Source organism: Struthio camelus, chromosome 3, assembly GCF_040807025.1.
Source record: "Struthio camelus isolate bStrCam1 chromosome 3, bStrCam1.hap1, whole genome shotgun sequence".
Lineage (NCBI taxonomy): Eukaryota > Metazoa > Chordata > Aves > Struthioniformes > Struthionidae > Struthio > Struthio camelus.
The window spans coordinates 40,924,612-40,948,706 of record NC_090944.1 but is presented as its reverse complement, the minus strand read 5'-3'; the positions used below and the strand labels follow the sequence as shown (position 1 = coordinate 40,948,706).

The 24,095-nt window shown below is 38.4% G+C and overlaps 1 protein-coding gene across 1 annotated transcript in view; it reads left to right on the top strand.

Moving 5' to 3' along the window:
* The first annotated feature begins 6,879 nt into the window (after positions 1 to 6,879).
* COL9A1 (collagen type IX alpha 1 chain) overlaps positions 6,880 to 24,095 on the top strand; it is a 71,226-nt gene continuing 54,010 nt past the window's right edge. The window contains exons 1-5 of the mRNA XM_009689149.2: positions 6,880 to 7,069; positions 7,390 to 7,463; positions 8,845 to 8,922; positions 9,061 to 9,193; positions 17,007 to 17,403. Coding sequence (XP_009687444.1) covers positions 7,056 to 7,069; positions 7,390 to 7,463; positions 8,845 to 8,922; positions 9,061 to 9,193; positions 17,007 to 17,403 — 696 coding nt within the window. The 5' untranslated portion in view covers positions 6,880 to 7,055. The remainder of the gene's footprint in view (positions 7,070 to 7,389; positions 7,464 to 8,844; positions 8,923 to 9,060; positions 9,194 to 17,006; positions 17,404 to 24,095) is intronic.

Genomic DNA, 24,095 nt, shown 5'->3' with positions numbered 1-24,095 from the left:
CACTGCTTCGATCTCGTTCACAGTCAGTCTCCTTCGGATAACTCCCACTGCGAGAGCAGAGGAGACTGAGGCACAAAACTTTAATGACCATAATACTATAAAGAAATTGCTGATCCTGACAATTATTTTGTGCCCATGCCTGTTAGCTTTGCTTTTGGTATGGATGTAATGAGGTGACTGGTTTAAACTGATTTAAACAATAAAGAGCAGAAAATTAAATTCTGAATCTTGAGAATATCTCTGTGCAACATTTTAAATTTCAGCAGCATGTTGGATGACCCAGTCCATACTCTTCTTGGTCTTCACAAGCCTATATTTAAAATGCAGTCAAAAATACAACCATTCAAGCAATTTAAGAAACACACAGACACGAGAGAACAACTCACAGTCATATTGTGTTCCTAATTATCACTTGTACAGCTCAAAGCTGAGTACTCACTAGATTGCAGTCACATGTAAAGCAAAGGCTTTCACTGAGGGACAGAAAAGAAATGAAACATCTAATTGCTTTCAGTTCTGTACTGCTCCAAAAGAAATCTGGAGAAAATGTACCCAGGATTTGGCACCTTGCTCAGGCGCGCACTGCTGCTAATGGCATGGTGGTGGACTCACTGAAAGAAAACTTCAGGAAGGCAAAATAAACCATTAACAAATTTTTGTTGTCTTAGTTTCACCCGAATGAACCACTGACCAGAAGATTTTTTGCAACCTAGTTGCAATACCGAGGTCAATAATGACATGTAAGGGAAAGAAAAATGTATATCTTTTTAAAGATCTGTGCAAGGGTAATATAGATCTTATTATAAATAACCAAATGCTTACAAGCTCTTAGAATCATGTTTCATAATATTTTATTATTGTGTTATTCTTATGTTTTTATGGATTTTATGTTTCTTACAAGGGAGAAAATAACACCTGTTGAATTTTGTCAGAGTTAGTTTAACACAGAATGTATTTTGCAGATTAAAATATTAAATGTCATTTATTATATATAGAGGCTTTTATATACCAGCATTCTCTGGTCCTGGCATTTTCACTAATATCATATGTTGTTGAAACCCAGCTTTGGCTATAAAACAAACTGTCCATCTGACTCTTCCTGTCCCAGGGCTTTTCAGATAGCACTTGAATAAATATAAAACTACACAGTGATGTCATAAGTCTGCCAAAAGCCTGAAGTGACTCTGGGGAGAGCTGAGGACTTTGGGGATCATCGTTCCAGACAGAAAGCCTCTCCAGAAACATCACGGTCTCCAACGCTGCGAAATCTGGCTTTTTTCTCGAGGTGCCACAGAAGTCAGAATTTGTGCCATGGAATTTGCTCTTTTGTGGAAGCGAGCATTTGCTTTCCTTCCTTGTCCTGCCGAGATCTCTCTCCCTCTGCTTTGTCCCTTTCATTTTTTTCTCTGAAACGGGGATTTAGCGAGGCTGAGCCAAACATGCCCCGTCTTTGGGGGTCTGGCTGCTGGAGCCAGACAGGACAGAGGAGCAAAGGCAGTGTAATAAGCTGAGGGCAGGCAAGTGACAGGGCAGGGAGCACAGCTGAAAGCCCAGCCTTTAAAATTGTTACTGCCGAGAATAACCACACACTGCTTCTACTTTCATAAGTATTTTTACCTATGAACCACTGCAGTAGTGCACATATATTGCATAGGAAGAGGAAATCCTGATCCTGTTTAAATTAACAGAAGTTTTGTTACTGGTTGCAGTGGGGACACGACTTCTATTGACCGGTATTTCATGTCAGTAAAATAAAATTGTTGCTGCAGTATATAGAGATAAATTTCAATGGAAATGTCAAGGACTCCATCATGTCAAGGGTTACAAAAAGCTCTGTTTTTAAGAACGGAAATTTGTGATCAGCTAACATTAGCATAGCTCAAATTGAATCTGAAGGTATTTAGGTGTATATTATATTTTCCCAGTTCTGTTGAAACATGCCAGAACCCCATCTAAAACGGCGTTCTAGTGAGTTAGGGTAATATTTAGGTAATTCACAATGACAGGGAAGAGACAGCAGTATAAAACAATAATATCATCAAGGCATATTAAATTGTGACTGGAAATTCTTTTACATTTTTGTTTGTTCTTTTTTTAAACTATGTGCATTTGTGACCTTTGGAACAAGCTCTTAATAATAGCATTTTTTTTGGTAAATGAGAAATTATTTACTGCATCTTATGCTCACCATATAACTATCACATAATCGTACAGAGTCTGTTTCTGATCTTATGTCAGTTGTTGAGAATCAGTAAAATGAGTGAAATCAATGAGTGAAGTGAGTGATTGTCACTGATGTAAGTTAAATGAGATCATAATCCTAATTTTTACAGTGTTTGTTGCAATCTTAGCATAGTTTGCCTAAGGTCTGCTTAACTTTTCTTTTGATTTTCTCTGTAATTCCTCTAGAAAATAAATTCTTCTGTATTTAAGATAATTGGAATTACTGACTGTAACATTAGGGGATAATTGCTGTCTGGCACCCCTGGAGACAAAATACAAATCTTTTGACCTAGAATGAAATGAAAATAGGAAAGATACTACTATCTAGACTTTTATTCAAAGATGCAGGAATGGGAAGCCTCCTGCATGGAAAGAATTACTCTGGTGAAGGGACATGGGGCTGTGGGGGACACGGAGTTATGGTGGAAGTTCATCTGGCCTAATGCACATACCATCCTTGCTTGCACTCTGTGAACACTCCCGAGAGATGTGTTGAATTTTGGAGAGTACTTTGTGACAGCCTGGGAGTTCACAGACTGGCTTCAGTGACTTTACAGTGAGGCTACCCTGGAAAGCTGATTGTGCCAAGGGATGAGAATCTGGCCCAATAAGTTTCCAGGTTTCTCTGAGTGACCTCTCCTAGAAAGAAGCCATTTGGTCTTTACGAAAAACGAAAGCTGACAGCTTGGAAAGAAAAGCTGTTTTTCTTCCCATGCCAAAGTTCACGTAATTTTGGACAGAAAAGTACATTTTTATGATGAAGGTAAGAATTTATTGAAAAATAAATTATTTGTTAAATTCCAGTGATGTGTTGGAACCTGACAAGGATTATAGTTTTACTGTCAGTTCAATCATCCCACACTTCTGGATGTCAGTTTAATTATTTGTTGTTGGTTTAACTGAAAGGCGCTTAAGTCAGTGCAAGTTTTGCCCCTCATGTCAACGAGAGCAGTCACAGGTCCAAGTTATCTCAACTCTTGGAATGATTAATAACAGGCAGGTCTTTCAGGTTTGCCATCATTCATAGCCACACAGAGCTGTTCTTGAACTGTCAGAGCCGAACACAATCCAACAATAAACACACCTAAATTAACAGAGTGGTATATGCTTACCGTAGAGACTACTGAAATAAAAAGAGAACAGGCAGCAGAAACCATTGTGCTATATTACAAATAAAGAAGATGGAAATGTATAAAATAAATTTTTGTTACTGGATACTGAACAGAGAAGAGAAGGACAAGGTAATAAGGAACAAGGTATTAGTAAAATACTATTCGAGGCAATTAACTTTATGTCCAAATAAATATTCGCATGAAAACCATCCTCATCTGTTTCACACTTACTGTTTTATACAAGTGCTGTTCTTCCTCAGTTTCACACTTGAAATAAAAAATGTAGCTTTACTAAGCTGTAGTTAAATGAAAAGAATGGCAGTACAATTTCAAAGAGAAATGACTAAGTGAGGCAGAAGTAACATTCCAGAAAGTAAGAGCTAGATAAAAATGTGACTTTAGCCTGTCTCCCTTGCTGCTCTTCTCCCCACAGTGTAGGTGGAAGAGCAGATAGGGAGGGCAGGGAGCAGTGATTGCTGCTCCTTCCTGAGACCACTCATTTAGGCAGAGGCTACCTTCAAGCAAGCAAATTGGACTTTTGTTCCCTCAGTTCCCAAAGCATGTTCTTGAGCCCTCAGCACTGGGAGATGTGCCTCAAATACTCTTCAGAGGAAGAACAAACTTGCTTGTCCCTCTTGTCCCTCCTAATAATCCTGCTCGAGAGTAAAGGCCAGTGGCACTGAGCTCCTTCCAGCACAGTCAAACAATGAATGTCAGGAGGTGGCTAAACTTAACCATCCCAAATGGAGTCAGCCTGAGCTGAACTGAGGAACCTTCTTTGCCACATTTAACAGCTCCTTCTGAGCCAAATGTTGGTGTTTGTGGTTTGCAGTGGATTGCACCTCCTGAAAGTCTAACTGCAGTCATGTCACTGACACTTTTTTCATCAGAGAGAATAAGCCTTTATACCTGCAAAAGAAGCTGGGTCCACCTGATTTTTTTGCTATTTCCCTCGAATCCAACCACAGTCTTTCCGGACAGCTGTTAGAAAGCATATTCTTCAACACAAGCTGCAAGTAAAAACAGGAATATGGAATCAGGTATTTAAGGAGAGGAATATGAAGTCAGATGCATATGCACGCTTTAAAATCCTAGTTAGGTGATGACTCTCCTACATAGCTTGTTTTCAGGAGATATTATTTGAACCAAGTCACCATACCTTAGCTGAGCAACAGAGATCTTCTGCAGAATCATATTCTGTTATTTAATTAATCTGCTTTTAGCAGTACAGTAGTTAGTGCTTAGATAATAAGTTGTTGAGCAAGTGACTAAACAGGAGTCACTGGGATTTTCTGAAAAAAAATGTATTAGCCTAATTTGTGAAAAGAGAAAAATGTAGATTATGAATTGACCTAGTGACACATCAGCATGAGCATGCTCAGCTCTTTTAAATGTGAACACCAGCTGGATAGTTACCGCCTGCAAGATTTATAAGATATATATACCAGCTGTCTCAGTTTATATTTGCATGAAATGGATGTAATATTGACTAGATCATGGGGCTATTAAATCAGCTATCACTGGTGTGTCTGCCCCTTTGAAGATAATATGATAACTATTAATAGGATATTTAATCAGGAAGTGCATCATAGATGATGAGCTTTGTTTCAGGATGAAGATATCAAAATATGGGCAAGACGGTCTCACCGTATTAGCATTTTTACAGTGTTTTGCCTTTGTGTAGAAATAGAATAACAAATAGGCTTTCCAATCCTTGATTGCATAGTGTCTCCTATATTTTTATTTCTGTATGTATGTCTTCTGAAGATACTGGATCGAGAAAGGATATATTCAAGTCACAAGGTAAGCTCCACCAATGAGAGCTACTGAAATGAAGTGCAAGTGATATTAGATTATTCAGGAACTGGTTGTGTGCTCTCTGAATTTCTCTGAACAAGGCCTTCCCGCCTTCGGAGGGCAGGGAATGAACAACCCCAGACACAAGCAATGTCATGTGCCAAAAACACTTGCTAACTTCCTCAAATAGGGCATGCCAGGGTTCCCCATCTAACTACTGGGATGGCTTTTTCTTCATTAATGCAGTTATAAATAAAGTGACTATACTAACCCTTCTCGAAGGCAAACTTAACACCAAAACTTACATGTTTTTGTACCAGAATCTTTTCTATTCCCTCACAAACCTCCTACTGCTCCTCATAAGCCCTCGCTCCTCATAATCTCTCACTTATTCGTTTCTGTGCTACCTCATCTCTTTTCCTTTTTCATAGCATCCATAGATGTGGAAGGTGACTTCCACATCCCTTTCCTGCTCCTTAGAGCCTCTTCTTGTGCCCTAGAGATACCACTGCATGACACAATGGTAATATCTGCATGATGGATGAATGACTCAGGTGTATGGTGACTTTGGCAAACTTAATGTGAAATCAGATTTATATCTTTTCAATTTTTGATTTTATTTATCGACAGTAGTGTCACATAGCAATTCCGGCACACAGGTCATAGGTTCACCATCAAAATGCTAGGCTGTGAGTTTCCCTGAGCATACTTTGCCCTTGGTGGGGGATAAAGCGGAATCACCCAACATGTGCTGTTTAGGCATATTACTCAAAGAAAACTGTCTACGATCCACCCTCTCCCTTTCTAACAATAGATATAACAGTGTGAACAACATTGCCGCTGGAATTACCAGTACGGGGTATGTCAGTTACAGCTAATTGGGATGAGTGGAGTAGCTCATTTCTCAGAGTTGTTGCTTCAGACTCCTAGCAGGCAGCAGAATTCACTGCATGTGCTATATCCCTCAACTTTTTAAAGTTTTTTTTTTTTCTGGAGTTTTTAACTACCTCAGAATATTAAGGATCTAGAGAAAAAGAAATCTTAACTAAATGATGTATTAGCACAAACAAGCATGCATTTCCTAACAAGTTGAATTTTGACTGGAATAACTATCAGGACCTTCTGGTTGTTCATCTCTTTTCCTTAACCTTTTCATGCATATGGATTTCAGCCCCTCTTACTCTCTAGGTATATAAGAACTGTGAATAAACATCTTTGTATGTCCAAATATATCTATGGTCTACAGAAAGTGAGCGCTTTATCAATGACAAATGAAGAACAGCAGCCTGCTTAGTAACACATATGTGTACTCCCTGAAAAGGTCCAAGCCTAAGCAATGAAAATGATTTTAAATGCTGTTTTTGTTCAGCGGAATCAGCTGGGACATCACCAGCTGGATCTTCCCAAGGCCATCTGATGACTAAATCAGTAAGAAGTAAAAATATCTTTTTTCTAGGACTGTGGTTCCCTTGCTCCCAGAATTTTTAGTCTTAACACAAGGTTGGGGCCACCAGTTTCCTTAAAACCCCTTGGTGCATGCTGTTCTTTCATGTGCTTCCCCAGACAGCAGATCCTGCCGTTCAGTGGCATTGCTTTAGTCACATTTTCTTAATCTCTCTATCCCCATGCCGGCACAAGTAGCAGCCGCTTCTTTGCTCTCTTTGCTTCTTTATATGCAACTGGTTGCAGAGATCCGCCCTCAGACCCCACCAGGGCACACATGTCTGTCCAGCCTCCACCTCCTTCCATCCAGAAGGTTAAAACAGACCCAGCAGTCTGAACCCCCCTCCTTGCTGAGCCCTGCCTCGGGCAGTCTGCACCCCTTCACGCTCTCTTTAACAGGACTCATGACAAGGAATCAGAAAGCGTGAATATATACACCAAATATTCACATGAGAGAAGTGAAGAAAATCAGCAGTGAAGATGAAAAGCAACTGGTAAGAGAGCAAGTGGGATTTATGAGCAATCTGTAAATAAGAGTCTGGAAGAGTTAAAGCTGTCCTTGCCAGATGCCGCCTTTGTTATTTGTTTTTATGACAGAAAGAAATGGTAATAGAAAGAGCTTTATAGACTTGTTTTGTTGTACAGACAAAGATAAAAAAAAGTTCTTATGTAAAGAAATTGTCTTGTCAATTCTGCTAGTAAATCCTTAACTCATGTTTTTATACATATAATATGCATGGCTCTGAGGAGAAAGCCAGTAACAGGATCTATCAGAAACTATGCATTCATACTGGAGTTTTCTTTCTGTTTACAGGAAAATTACAGCTTTCTTTTACGTGTGTAGTTTTCTGGGGTCTTTCGTCTCAGCTACCATCCAGCAACAATCAAGTAAGGAGACAGACCTTATCTGTTTCTTCTTTCTGTAATTTTGACTGTCAAAGGAATTATTCTGAGCTTATTCAAACACAAAATACTCTCTAGCTAGCCATCACCGAAAGTTAGAACTGTCTGTGTGTATGCGTGTATGTGTCTATGAAGGTATATCAGAAAGAGGGGAAAAAATCCAAGAGCTATGTGTATTATTTTAAATCTACCACTAGATACATTTTAAGGTAAAGATTAAGGTCTAGATATAGGTGGTAGATACAGGACACACACACATCAAAATTCTAGTTAGATATTCTGCTATGTATGGCAAACTCAATCCACTTTATTTGCTGGGCATAAAATGTAAATGACTGGATGTCAGCCATGTGTCCTAGCCAATAATACAGAATGAAGCTGTTTCTAAGGTGTAACATGTCAACCTGAATGTTCTCTTTAAGTCAATGTTGTGAGAAGGAAACCCACATTTCTGCTTGAGCCCTTGCAACATACAAAAGGCTCTCTGTAGGTAGGAAATACATCTCCTTCCAGTTTGCGTGCTTCATTCTTCCCCATCCAGACTCTACTAACATTTTCTGGATTGATCTTATACTGGACTTAGGCAGAACTCTTTCTAATAAATGTTTATTTTTTCCTTCCTCCTTCCTTGAATTAGGGCTATCTAGTGGATTTTCACACTCAGTTCAGGGCTTTTTGACAGACAGATAATGTTCAGAAAAATCAGATCTTTTAATTTGGTTTCCTCAAAGGAATTTCTTCTACAGTCTTGCTTGGGTCAATAAAAAAGGTCTGCAAGTCCTTGCCCCCACCCTATGAATGTCCATTACCTCTGATCAAATGTGGCACAGAGGAAGGTGGGAGGACCAGAAATACCAGAGAGGACAGAAGGGATGCCAATAGTTTCTCTTCTCATCAGCCTTTTTAGCTGGCATGAGGTTTGTTTAAGTTTGCTTGGGATTAGGGAGACTGTTGATTTAGGTAACTGGCTTTTTTTTTTTTTTTTTTTTTTTTGAGTTTACTTAAACCACTGAAAGTTCCAGACCAAAAATTCCTTACACTGCAGGCCTTCTTATGCTGGTACAAGTATTTGTCTATAGTTCTGCTATAGAAGAAGAAAAATTATAACCCTCTAATTTAAAGGCTCAAAAAAAAAAAAAAAAAAGACAAATAGTCAAGTTATAATCTAAAATTTGGAGCTCCCTAGAAACAGATACTTATTTTCTCAGACCTTTGACTTCACTGAGTGTAGTTTAAATCAGTTTAAATTTATCATAGCTCTTTTTAATTCACAATATCCTTACAGTTGCTTCACTTGATTCCTTTTTTAAGGTGATCTTGGGCAATGTGCAGACATATAGCTAATGAAGTCCCCGTTTTTTTGCAGGACTGCCAGTCATTCTGGGTTCCGGTCAGAGAACTGATCTCTGCCCAACAATCAGGATTGGCCAGGATGACTTACCAGGCAAGTAGCATACTGACTTTTTCAGGAAAAAGCTGCTGTTCAGAAACTTTATCAGGTTATATTCAGCTCTGCCATTGCAGAATTTTCTAATTAAAGTACAATAAGTTACATTCTGGATATGCATTTTTGTTCCTGTAGGTTTTGACCTGATTTCTCAGTTCCAAATAGAAAAAGCTGCTTCCAGAGGAATTGTCCAGAGAATAGTGGGCTCCACTGCTCTACAAGTGGCTTATAAACTGGGACCTAATGTAGACTTCAGGATCCCAACCAGGTAATGCCTTCTGTTGTTTGACTTGAAAATATATACATTTTGACATATTATTATTTAAGGTATAGCTTGTATCCCCATCTGGATCTCCTAGTTTGTGCAGCTCTTGGAACAGGAAAAATTGGTCCAATTTTTTTTTTTTTTCCATTGACATCACCAGACTAGACCTGATTCTGTAATAGCAATTTGAGGGAATTCCACTTTCATCTACTGATGGTATTGCTCAGGATGTCTGGAGATTTGCTGAAAGAAAGGGAATCACCTCTAGGGACAGATGCCAGGAGTCACGGATGACTGAAAAAGTGACCGGGAGGCAAAAAACAGGAGGAAAAACGAGGGAAGTTTTCTTAAGACACTGAAACAAAAAGATCTTTCTGCTCATGTAAGGACTGCAGGGCAAGGAAGGATAAAAGCTGATTGATTATATGGTAGATTATTTATACTTTTTGGATAGTTGGTACCTGTGTGTTCCTGGATGATTTCAACTTACTTAATCTGTAGAAGATGAAAGCTATTATTTAGCTTGTCACAGGCAAATTGCAGTAAGAGCCAGGATTTAGGAATCTAATTGTGTTTGTGCTTAATGGGCCAGACTATTGATGCTGGTGAAGGAATAGAGACAGTACAGCAGAGTAGAGATGTTTTTGCCAAATTCGGGCAAGTCTGGATTCTGGTCCAGTGCCTTCTGTAAGTATGAATACTTTTAATTAGCAATGAAGTGGCAAGGCCCCTAATTAGACTACTGTTTCAACTGGGGATTATCAGAGTGCACGGTGTTTCTGTCATACTCCGACTACCACTGATAAGTCTATCTGGTTCTAGTCCTCCCTGGTTGTTACCTTCTTGGCTATTAGGTTAAGTCGTTAGTTTAAGGCTCAGCTGTCTGGTTACGCTGGCCTCATGGCTACTTTCCTTTACGGTGGCAAATTAGGGCTGCTGGTGTATAAAGGTGAATTCAACTACAGAGAGTAAATGGGATCTTCATTTCATTAAAAACAGGAGATTCTCAGATTCCCAGCTCTTGTTTCTTAGCTCAGAAAGGGTCCGAGCTATCAATGCAGTAACGTTTTAATTTTTATGAAAGCTCCCTCAGGTCACTTAGATACACTGTTGTAAATGGCTCTAGGGAGATACATGCTAGATAGACACAAGTTATCTCCGACCAAGCTGGTGTCAATATGCTATGGTATCTGAGCTGACTACCAGCATCGGCCTTCTTGGCTTGGTGTGATGCCGTAGTATCATGAATTCATTGCATTCAAAACACTAGAGTGCTACCTCCAGGCAGCTTTGTGCTGTTCCACTGCAATGCTAGCTCACAGTATAACTGAAATCTGGCCCTAGCTCAAACTAAAAAGCCACCTGCACTTGAGCAGTGTCTTGTTTTTGGGAATGGGTTAAGCCTTGAGTCCTAACATTGGCTTAGTGCAGTTGATGTGCTGCTGCTCTGTCTTTGAGCCTGATCGTGCTGCTCTGCTCCAGTGTTATTTTATAGTGTGCACCTCTCACTAAGCTCAGAAGGAGTGAGTTTGGTAGTAAGTAACTAAGGCTAGCAGTACAGGAGAGGCCCACCTTAGCCTAGCACCAGTTCCAATAAAAATCTTTAAAAAAATTCTCAAACACCTCTATATAATTTCTATAATGTATTACAGTGGGTAGATTTTACTGGTATGAATTTGTAGTGATTAAATGCCCGAGGAGCATTAGAGGACGTAGAGAGTTACGCAGAGTGCCCCAAACGCGAGAGCATCCGCGAGGGCATTGGCGTAACCCTGGCTCTGTCAGAGCTGAGCCGTGCAGCCGCCGGGAGCCCTGCTGGCCTTTCCCTCAATCCGCCCGCGCGCGTGGGGCTGTGCTGCGCTCCCACGGCGCCCCCGCACCGCGCCGCGGAGCTGTTCGCGCCCGCGGTGCTGAAACGCCACCCCGCCGCCGGCTCTGCGGGGCTCCGCGGGGCGCGGGTATGCCCGCGGCGCTGTAAGCCACACTCCCTGGAGACCACAGCCCCCGTGTACGACCTTCTGGTGCTGAGGCAAAATCTGGGTATGCCTGTAATACCCAGACACCACCGTTTCCCACGCTGAAAGAGGAAAGTCATGGAGGCACAAGTGCTAGAGGAGCACCTGGGGAGGGGTCCTCAGCCAAGGTGTCAGCCAACAGGAGGCTCTGACCCCGCTCCACTGCTGACCTCCCCTCCCATACCTTCTTCATGGAGCAGCAGTATCAGCACCAGGGAGCCAGCTGGCCACGGAAATGGTAGTCCTTTGCCCTACGAAATAAGGACTGCTCTCCCTTATGAAGTAGAATTCCTGGCATAAGGCACTCGAGGGTTGTGAGGTGGGTGTGTGCGCTGAAATGGCAAGCCAGCCAGTTAAATTATCAGCACAGAAGGCCTGATCCTCACTGTTCTGCCAGTGGTTATCAGGAATAGCAGAATAATTTTTAGCTAGCTTATGGTCATTACACTAGCCCAGACTAGTAAACGTTGCAGTGGCTAGGACATTGGAGTGACACATCAATTAGATGGGCATGGCTCAGCATATTTATTCAGCTTCTGCTGAATAAAGCAGGAATAGCTTATGCATTTTTTCCACATAGCTTCCTTAAAAAACTACTAAATTGTAGCTTGGTCTTTTTGCTGGTTAGTACACTTCCCAAGGTCCAGAAGTATAACCTAGGTAAGCCAGAGCCACTGGTCAAAAGGAATGGACAAAAGTGATTGTCTACAAATCTTGACTTAAGCTTCTCCCATCATCTAAATACATTTCCATTGGTCTTCTAGTATAAAATCTGCTGAAGAATCAACACAATGTTCTTTCTTCAGTGTAATAAAACCCCATGAAACTGTCATGACTCATACCAATTGTCTCTGATATACTGAGCCTGCCATTTCTCAATTTAGTCTAATAATCTATTGCAGAAATCCACTAGTTAGCAAGGGCAAAAGGAATACTGTAAATCTGGGAAAATAATTGCATTGCTTTTTAACTGAAAGCTTTGAAAATATATTAGCACATGGGAATACGTTGATTATACATTTGTTAGGTGGGGGAAGAGCCCACCTTTGTGTAGTGGATGGAATCTTAATGCCTTGACCCCACAAGGAGGAATTGCACTGAAAGTGTTGTGTCGCAATGTGCACCCTCTGTCTACACCTGTATGGATAAATTAATGCCAGGTGACATTCTAGGGTCTTCAGACTTGATCATCTACACTGTTAAGTTATTATACAAGATTATCGGCATGGTTTTGGCCCAGAGTGCTTAGCACCCTTCTAAATTCCTGAGCACAGCTTGAGAGTTAGTGCAGGCCGTGGGCCATTCCCAGTAAGCAGTTTTCGTAAGTTCAATGTGTTTTGAAAGTAAGAGGGTTTAAAGTTTTTCATGCCAGTGAAACTTAGTATCAAAGAACAGTCCTGGGCACATTTAGTTTAGTAGTATGAAGGTAGCCTATGAACCTAGAAATGATATCTCTTTACCTGCATTCTCATCTCAGTAGAAACAATATAAAAATTCCAGGTGCCTTTTGAACAGCATTTATATTCAGGGTTGTGGCATAGTATGGACCACTTTAACAGGTGACATGACAAGTAAACATTTCGTGATAGGAAATTTTAACATGAAAATAGGAACTTCATAAAGCTTTATCAGGAGTTCTGGAATATCCACAGAAGAATTTCATAGGCTGATTTCCTGATTTTCCTGATTTTTGGGGGGGAATTATGCTTTTCTATGGAGTAATGATCTTCAAATGCATATGCCTGAAGGTCTGACTTTCTGCACCCAGCCACCAAAGTTCTTCAGTTGCTTTTCCTTTTGCATTACAAGAAAGATGTCCTGTGCAGTACTGCTCGATTGATATTGATGAGACACTGTAATGGAAAAGACAAAATGCAGCTAAGAAGTTAATCAGCTCATAACAGTAATAATTAGCTAGCTCAGAACTGGATGTTTCTGAAGAACAAAGACCAGCTGAGCCTAGTGAGTCCTAGCAAATTATTTCTGGCTAATGACTTAGGACAATTTCTTTCAAAAAGGTGGTTCTGTACTGTTACTGCTTATTTGAAGGCTCCCAGATTGTGCCTGTGAGGTTAGCTGTGACTCTGGGTGGCTTCAGGAGATGACGATACCGATGTCTCTAGCTTGAGCCAAGGAACATAGGGCTATATAAAAATGCATTATCATGAGACTGGCCAGAGGAATTTCAACAGATATCTCCAGTAGATTGTATTTACATTTTAAAACCTTCATTTAGTAAGGATTAAGTTATCAGTGTGGACAATGGAGCCCAGTAAGATATTAATTCTTAAAGAAATGGATTTATAATAACAGGTCATTTTGTAATATTTAAATCAGTACACAGCTAACCTTTTAAAATATGCTGCTGCTCTTAAAGAATCCTGAAGTCAATTGGACTATTCAGGGTTTTCACTGCCTGTGTTGGTAAGATTTTGCTTTGAAATCTTGGGAAAAAAATTGGCATACACTAAAGTTATGGGATGAATAAGACTCTTATGAATTTATGAAAAAAATTAAAAGAAAACACTGTTGTTTCAGAATTTTCTTAGCTGATTTACAAACGTTTCCAGGAGAAGAACAAAAAAAATAACTACTGAAAAAAATTAAGCAAGGACTCAAGTAGCTAATAAAAATACCGAGCAGATCTTTCACTCTTTTCAACTCAAAGCAGTTAAGACTAGTTCTGGATAGATAAGGAAGGCAGGATTACACTGATATCTTATAAATTGAAGATGCAAAAATAAAATTATCTGATGGCTTGTATCCTTGGCAATTTTAACCGGGTAGGAAATAAGTGTGTGCAGGATTTGGCCTGTGTATTTAAAATATTTTTACAGATTAATTTTTCCTTTGCTTATATGCCTGATTCAGGGTTTAAAATTACTTGATTGCCTTCCATAATATTGTAATCAGAAACATATACGTTAAAACAATTTACTTAAATTACTTAAATGCTTGTATCATTATCAGCTTTTGAAGAGGATTACAGAATCCAGAACTCTTAACTTTACAGAGAGATGGAGGAAGACCTTCTATGTGATTGTTTATTTAAATATCATTATAAGCTTTCTACAGTTTCTAATTATTTAGCATTTTAAGCTGCTGACTTCAGTAGGCTTTTGCCTGTATAAAGATCATAGGCTTTGGGAAAAAATGCATACTGATATCACTGAAGCCAATGGAATTGCTTTTCATTACTGTTATAGTAAGTGAGATGAGAATTTGTCTCTGCTCTACTTAAGGAATTATATGTATAAGTCTTGCAGAATAACACTCCTCTGCAGAATATCTTTCTGTTGCTAGGTCCCACTATGTTTAATAATGTTGAATCACATTACTGATACTTCAACTTTAGTCTAAAGGCAGCAGCCCTTCTGGTTGCTTATTAAAAACTTTCTTTAAATATGAATATTTAATCATGTGCATGTTTATATACTGACTTTTTCTCTTTACTATTCTATACATATTTCTTATAATTCAGCTTTTGCTTACGCGTGTCAGAAAAGGTATACAACTTCTCTGCTTTGTGCAGCACTTGAAAAAGTTAACATATTTCTTTTCTATTTTAACTTCCGAAGAAGAAGGAGGGCCCATACGATGGCTTCTAAAGGACTGATGATATAGTTAAATACAGTGCAAAGAATAGTTTTGCCAATCTGGTATAAACAACCTTCCAACTAAAAAAGTGCAACTGTGTTTACCTAGGGGTTGTTGTTTTTTTTTTTTTGGCCAATGCAGTTATGCCAGCTGGAGTGGGGTGAGAATGTGTGTGATATTTTAACCAGTATTGCCATGACAGCAAAATTTTCAGTGAAGAAGCATGAAATTCTTTCCTCTAAAGATCTGTCATTAGTAATACTGCCTTTAGCTATAGGAGGTGGCATATCAGATCCTCTAGAGCCACTCAAGCTGATATAGAGGGAATGTCACGTGGAGGCTAGCTAGAAAATAACCTAGCAATAACATCTTGGATAGGATACTAGTGAAAACAGCTCTTGTGCAAGAACTGTGGGATTTAGTAACTGAAGAGAGAAATGAGAAATGAGATGAGCTGAGGATTTAGCAGCAGAAGAGGAGATTGAAATACTTGTTTAAGAGAGATTATAGAGGAAGAGGAAAATAGAGTTCCATAAAAGACATGCCGAGCTGGTTCAGGACCTTAGCAAGAGTCTGAATACGTCTGAATGGAGAGAGAGAGTATGCTCCTGGAGCAGGACAGAAAGTATAAATATGTTGTCTGAGCTGGAAGCCTAACAGGAGGAAGGATAGTGGAGAGTAGTAAATAGTGGAAAGGACTCAAAATAGGAGGAAAGGTAAAATGCCCAGACATTAACATTTGCATTCAAGATGGCAAGATGCAAATAAAAACAGAACAATGAGAGAACATCACCAGTTAGATAAAATATTATATCACAAGGCCAGCTGGGACAGACTGCTCTGTCAACAGAGACTTCACAAGTCATAACAAATTGCGTGCTTTTTAAAGATACTGGCAAGGAACCCCCTCTCCCACCTTCATTTGCCTCTGCTCCTTGTGTAATGAGGTATCTTCCGCTCAGACACTCCCTACCTCAGCCGCCCGCTTTCCCTGCAGCTGAGGTACATGACAAACTGCAGGGTCATGGGAGAGGAGGAGAAGCACTAGCAGTGCGGTTTGGTTTATTAGGTAAGTGAAGCTGCTGCTGCTGCTGCCAGGCTTTGCCTTTTGCTGAAATCTTGCTGAGGCTATGCTGTCTCCTGCTGGAATATGACTGCACTACAGCCTGGGACACAACTAAATAAGTAGTCATTCAGCATATAGAGGTTCATTAATGGCTAAATTCCTGCTGGTAAAGGATTGATCTGCCATTCAAAAATAGTCTTTGTTCGAAATGCCTACTTGCCATAAGAAGTTGTTCTAATGAATGCCAGCCATAAAACGGCTCTGCACGTCTCCATACTTAAGAAAATAACTTTTTAAAAACTTTGTCCTAAATGTGTGTAGATGACAAATAATGTATTCAGTCAATTGGATTATGACACTACAATTTTACTATCCATCGAGCGTGAAAAAGCGTATTTTTTAAATACTGTGCTGGATTCACTGACACATTTGAGATAAATTCACATCATGAATTTAGACAGTGATACAGCATATAGTGCTTCTTTATTTTTGTTTCCAAAATGCATATGTTATAGGACTTGCAAAGCAATTAAAAATTTTAAGTGTAGCAAATCTGTTCCCTGCTGCTTGGGATATAATACATTTTTAAGTGCAGGTTCTTACTACGTATACAGTTGTCAAAGGAATTATTTGTTTCCACTGAAGTGGTAGCTAATACATTAACAAAATGGTTATTCTTAGGCTGAACAAGTAAATGTGTTTGCAAAATGTGTTCTTATGTCTTCAAAAATAAAACAGTTCTACATTGACCACATACCTTGTCAATTATAAGTCACGCTAAGTTGACTGATTTTGTAAGTCTAATAGTAATAAATGGCACAGTTGTAGGATACACTTTTTAAATGTAAAGTGCTAGTCTGCTGTTGCTTGATCCATTACAGTTAGAAAGGGTCCTCATAAATATTGCATAATGTAGGAAGAATCCATGTTTCTGAACCAGCTCCTCTTGCCAAACGAAGAGCAACACTAATGACTTAAAAGGTTATCCCATTCCAGCACTCTTCATACAGAAGAGCATAGATAAGCGTGGTTGAAGCATGGTTCCTCTGAGCAATTGATTCTCATTACTCTTTGCTGGTATATAAAGCTTTTCAGAACAAATATATAATAAATTTATTGTATTTTGAATCTTACACAGTGCTATATATGCCAACGGATTGCCTGACGAATATTCCTTTCTAACTACTTTTCGCATGAGTGGGGCCACACTTCAGAAATACTGGACTATTTGGCAGATTCAGGATTCTTCAGGAAAAGAACAAGTTGGAGTGAATCTTAATGGTCCAACAAAAAGTGTTGAGTTTTCTTACAAAGGACTGGATGGAAGCCTCCAAACTGCATCATTTTTGCATTTGCCTTTCTTGTTTGATGCCCAATGGCACAAACTTATGATAAGTGTGGAAGCAAACAGTGTCACACTTTTTATTGACTGTATTAAAATAGAATCTTTAAACATAAAACCAAAGGGGAAAATCAGCATGGATGGCTTCTCTGTGCTTGGAAAACTTAAAAATAATCCTCAAATTTCAGTTCCGGTAAGTTTCAAAATCTTACATTACTGCAAAAAGGGCTTTATAGGAACTTTACATGTTATCATTTTTTTTTTTTTGTGGAATGCATCTTCAAATCTTTTCTGAAAGCAGAAATGGAAGAAAATAAATCCTTTGGCAGGTAAGTACTAGCTTTGCTTTTTAAATTTTGCACATATATAAACTGTGTAAGGCAAGAGATGATCCTGCTTACGTCTAAGTTTCAGCAGTGAAGTCTCTCAGACATCCACATTTCTATCACTAGATTCTGCTCTGTTTGGATTTGTTGGTTGGGTATTCCCTTCCTTATCTTGTATATGGAGCTTTATCCAGAAGAAGGTCTCAGAACATGGACTTGTGATCTGTACCTCACACTAAAGACAGAGCAAAGACTGAGCAAGATCTCAGACCTCTCTCTCATATGTGTCCACTAGCCATCAGCTAGATGATTAACGCTGTCTCTGGCACAACAAATATTTTTAAATAGTTAATAAAATGTGAATATCTCCAGTAGGAGGGATTGATTGATAGAGTATTTTTTTTATCTACTCGGATGCTCACATAAGAAGTAAGAGACCCAAATTTAAATCTCAGCTCAAAATCAGAGATTATCCTCAGAAGATTGTTCTAATCGTTGTACTACCAGGTATGACAATGTTGACTGCGGCACTTCCTCCTTGATTAGTCTTAACTTTTTTCCAAAAAGGTTGACCTGGAGCAGACAACCAACTCTTAAAGTGTTCTTGCTTATGAAACTTATCAGGACTAAGTGTAGAATTAGATGCTAGATCCAATCCGCTAAACGGCAGATCTGAGACATAAATCTCACCTACCACCGTGATACCTTCTCCTGGTCAGCTCAGGAAACCGCACTCCCATATCCTGGCTTCTGTCCCTTTCTAAATATCTAACTTTCTCTATGCATTGTAGAGGATACCTAGACTCACTATGGAGGGCTCTTTCGTTCTGCATGGTAAGAGGTAGGTAGGGAAATGCTACTTTTACATCCATTGAGTGCATTTACTACTAAAAGTATCCTCTTCACGCTACCACAGTGCAAGGAGAGTTGCTTTGATGGGGAAAGTGTCATTGGGGGCGACATATGGTAAATGTTGAATGCTTTTGTGCCCTTCCACTAAGAAAACTGAATATCAAAATCCTCAGGGATTTTATTCTTTGATTATCTGATTTAGTTTTAGAGATGAGCGATTAATATAAAATGCATACAGATAAAGTGACATACCTATAATTTCTGAGAGAAAACAATTTTGAGCTGTCACATTTGCGTTTTGTCTTTAGACATCTCTGAAAGTGTTTTCACAGGTAGTGTTTTCTTAGCTAATGAGTCATATTGCTCTTTATGTTGAATAATGTCAGAATTTTGTCCCATGGTAGAACTAAATAACATTTAAGACTTTGTGAAGGCTATTTCTGAATTTATTTTGTAGATTGAAAGGAAACAGTTTAAAAACATAGTAGAAAAAAATTGTACAAAACATTGCAAAATTCCATATATTGTCTTGTTCATTTTCCAAGAATCCCCTTTAAGTGTGTTGGGAACACATAATATGAATGATAAGAGTATAGGGTATTAGGTAGTTATTTCTGAATGGGTTGAATAGCAAAAGAGAAATCAGTTTTGAAGTAAAATGAGCAAAGTGAAGAAAGATATAATCTTGCATTAACTGTATTCCATATGATTTGCCAAAAATGTGGCCATGGGACAATTAGTATTGTATAAACTTCAGAGGACAAATTTTGCAGGATAAGAAATATTTTGTATGACGTCACTTTTGTATGTATAGCTAACTGGATTGTACTGAAATTAGTTCTACTTGAAAATGGTGACAGAAAGCTGCCACAGGTGTCTGAAAGTGGCCATCCAGAATGTTGCTATAGATGTTGATTAGGAAACATTAAGTTACATTAATTCTATTGAAAATAAAAGTTAATCTTTTAAAATATCATTCAAAAGTAACGTTGCAGTTGATAATCATATAATGATTAGCATACGTATTTTAGCTTTGTTGTCTGATCTGAGGAATACTGGTGGATGAATAGATGGATGGGATAATGCAAATATAAATTTTATGCCTGTTTTACAGATGTACGAATTTCTACTCAAATATTGCATTCCTCTTTGGAAAGATATTTAGATTAAACAGTTTGAATGCATAGAGAGGCATAAGTATCAAGGTAATACTAGTAAAACACCTAATTCATACTGTTATAGCAAACCGTGCCCTCAGGTTAGACACACAGTCATCCTTCTGAAAAACGAGAGGGTTCTATTCCCTCTTGAAGTAATGAATAGAAGCGGCAGCCTACAAACTAGGAGAGAGAAGCGATTTTAGGGTCACTCTGGCTTAGAACTTAGATTTCTCCCCATTCTGTGTTGGTGTTCTGGCTGATCTTTTGGCTAAGATTAAAAAGGTCAGAAAAAGTAGCAGATGAATTTTGAAATTTTATCCTCCTTCCTCTACTAATATGTTTTGAGTAAAAAAGTCACTATTTTCTGCACAGACTTACCCTTTTCAGTAAGGTGTACAAATAAGGCAAACCTATTAGGCTTGGCCCTTCACACAGCTTGTAGGGGTATTTAGTTTGAGGGTGTTTTTAGGGTTTTTAGTCGAGCGTGTTGGTAAGGCTTAAGTAAGATGTAACTACTAACTCTGCTCCAGGTGGCAGCTTCCGGGCACGTGTAGCAGCAGCAATTTAGGTGACTATGGCACTGTACTGGTGAAAAAAAAGGCATATGTGGATTCTAGGTACTGAAGTAGTTAGAAGAAGGTTTTAAATAGCTAAATGTTGAACTTGAGCATGAAGTTCTGCCTCATCTATGTTTAAGCACTTATGTCATTAAGCAACAGTGTAAAGCTACCTCAGATCAGGGGATAACCTCCTTCAAAGACGAAAGAACAAAATAGAATTAAATCATTTTTATAATTCATCAGTTATCAGTCAAAGTATTTGTTTACGTCTTTAGGGTATCTACAGAAAAATTCAGTAAGATTTAGTGTACTTTATGAGAAAGCTCAAATCTTTGCAAATGGCAAGTCTTAAAACAGGCATATGGTGCACACTGTTCAACAAAAAGAATAATGAAGAATTGGAACAAATTATCAGGAAAGGAAGTAGGTAAGCCTCATATGAAATTTTTAAACTAAGCCTGCATGTTCAGAAGTATGCTTTAACCCAGCCAAAACAGTGGGGGTGACACAGGACGCACTAGAATAAATTGCACGGCCTGTATTTTCATGTCAAAATTGACAATGATATTCTGCAACCTGATCTTACAAAGACGTAGGTTAGGAAGACCACGTGCTCTGAAAACATAATGAAGAAAATACACAATTTGATGAGCTACTTATTTTAAAATGGCTGTTTATATTGCACAAGTCTATCTTTTAGTCTCTCTTTTTGGATTCTCCTTAAACAGAGTGAATAACTCTATTGTTGAGGATTTTTTAGGCTTATTCTTTAACTCACTTGACTATATTCAGTTTAAACATCTCATTAGTCTTGGTTATTTAGCATGTCCTAGGCACATTCTCTAATTTATTTCCATGCATAGTTAAACTATATTACTTCCAGTGGTATAATTTTAAAGGACATAAATTCTGTGCTTCCTATTCTTTTTTTTTCCCAGTATTCTGTGAGTGCTCTATTTATCTTGCAGAATAGGTCAACTTCTTATAGGTGCACTATAAAATGTGTCATTTTAAAAGAGGTTCTTTACTGCTTGTTGTTGCTATGATTGCCTCAGAGAGTAATAGACGAGTTCCATTAGGAACTGAAGCTTGCCTTTGAGCCTTTACGAGGATTTATTCCAGGATTTCTGGAATGTTTTATAGAGGGCAACATTTCATACAGGTTTACTGCTGCATTTTATGCTTTTTAGATAAAAAAGAAAGTAGTTCTTTTTTATCTAAAAGTGATTCAAATAATCCACTATAAAGACTAGGCAAGACAAGACATATTGTAATTTCAAAATGAAAAAGAAATTCCTGTGCCACATGTTTATTATAAAAAGGTAAGAACTTTCATGTCTTATTGCTCCAATATCAAATGCTGAGAGATTATGTAAATTGCCTTAGCTCCCCTGACTTCAGAGGCACTACCCTGATTTGCTCATAAGAGATGCTGAACACTGCTAGAATTGATCCTCGGTCATTATTTAATTGATATTTAATGCTGCTAACTTTTGTGGCTGGATGATTTGTAATATCTAAGAGGAAGCTTCTTATTCGCATTTGCTGAACAGCAATTAATTTACACTATGGCTTAGATTATGCCATTGTAAAAAATTCCACCTTCATGTCTTAGGTTTTTTTTTCATGCTATGAATTCTCATATTCAAGAGGTCCAGCCTCTTGAATGTGACCTATGGAAGGCCAAATAACACCAGAATTTGCTGTACTGCTCTAGGGCTCTGAAAAAGACATAAGGAAAGTGAAGCTTTAAAAAGCTGTTAGAGAGAGGTAGGAAGATGGATAAAACATGTTTAAAAAGCCTCTAGAATGAGATATGTTTAAATATATGTAGTTTGTTCTTGGTCGCTTACGAATAAATGTACGAACAGTAGATAGCAGACTTCCCTCAGACCAAACATAGATACTGTTGATGAAATGTTATAGAAGACCTTCACCTGAAAATTGATCTGCTGAACTGCACTCCCCCTGAAGGAATGCCTTTCCCCGAATCATCCCCACGGCAGCAATAACGGAGGGAGGGACAGGGAGCCGCTCTCCCAGCAGCGAGCCACATATGTGCTCTGATTTACCCCAAAAGAGTGTCATAGGTTTCCTTAGAGCCTATGGTACAATTGAATGCCTCACTGTGATTTCTGCTGCTATACTGCAAGTATTAGTCTAGATATTTAGGCATCTTAAATCTCACCTTAGCCTTCATCTCCCTCAGGTCTTTTAAAGCACTAATAAGACAACTCTGCTGCTGTGATATGCAAAACTGTGGGCATTTAAGGGCATTTCTGTCAAAGTTAGGAAGACAAGACCATGAACAGATAGACATAACTAATCTAATTATCTATATGCATTCAGAAATTAAAATGAAACTGAAATCCTGTAGGAGTCTTGGAAAATGGATGTCAAAAATACTAATCTGTGGGTCTTAAATACCATTAAAGGGATTTCATTTTCGTAATTCTGCTTTATGATTACCTCAGATTTTTTGAGGTTCATTTCTGAGAACTTCCTACCTAGATTTCATCCTTAACAACACTTGTATTGGTATTGATAGAACATCTGCATGAGACATCTTCAAAATAGTGGTATCTTTTGAATCAGCTTAATGTAATCAACAAGATGGTTGTGAAATGCTAATGTGGGGAAAGGTACCTTGATACCCAGGCTAGGATTTTTTTGCTATTTTCTCATCTTTCCTAAATAAACCTGAGACCAGTCACCTCTTAATACCTTGCCAACAAAAAGGTTTTACTTTTAATTTTAAAAGGTGAAGCAGCTTTCAGCTCAGTCTTTGTTTTATACAACCTCAAAACAATAGCAAAAGTGGAAAGCAAAAAATTTACAAAGGGACAATTGTTTGAAAAAAATATATTAATGTTGTCTGACCCAGACACAATGAACTAAGAAATGTCAAATCAAAACTGGCTGTTCAGACTATTTCAACTCTTTTCACATTCACATTGTGGTACAATGTTTTATAAATAATGCTAGGTAATTTTCTGCATAGGATGCCTGCCTCACTTAATTGGACCTTTTTGTGTCCTAATCTCACGAGAGTAATCAGGCCTTACTTAATACTCACCATTCAAACCCCTTACTGAGCACAAAACAATCAGTTTTCTCACTGGCCATGCACGACTGTTGGAAGATAACATATGAAACACTAAAAGGATTCCCTGGTTCAGTGATTCAAGTCCCTCCTGCAGGAAGCAATCATATTTTATAATCTCATTCCTAAATTTATCGTACTCTATTTTAATACCAATTGCATTCATACTCCAAAAACTGGGTTCAAACTTAAAAATGTATATGTGCTCACTAGCACTCTTCTCTTCTGATGTGAATATTGGCATTTGCACAGTCACTCATCAAAGTTTAACCTATCCCAACATTTTCTCTTCTCTCATTTTTCTCGCCTCACTATAAAAGCCAAAAAAGAGACAAAATAAGATAAAAAAGAAGCAATAATTTTCTATTACCAGAATTTGCTGATGCAGATATTGGCTGCTGGTGATACATCTTAAAAGACATTTTTCAGAATACTCAAAGATTTTGTATCACTTCATAAGTTGAGCTCAAGACTGTTGACTTCAGTTACAGTTGCTACTGATCAGCCTTTTTGCACAACTTGTACCCACATATTTCATTTCAGACATCCAAAAAACCTGGTAATGCAGAATTGTCGTCAAATGTGGCTATTTTCATTTAAATAATTTGTCAGCTTTATATAAGAATTACCAGGCAAAAACAGGAGTACTGTCCACTCAGTGGCATCTGTCTTTTCCATAAAACTATCCCTTCTTTTTCTAATGGCTCTTGTCTTATTCACTCCCAAAATTCCAATTTCTGCAGGATCTGAACCATTTCCTCAGCCTTGCTGATTCTGTCTAGTGAATGAAGCAAGGATTCTGTGGTAAAAAGTGTGAAATTACATAATTTTGGATTATGTACAAATTAAGCTTTTAAAGTCAACCTTAATTCTGGTCTTTCCTA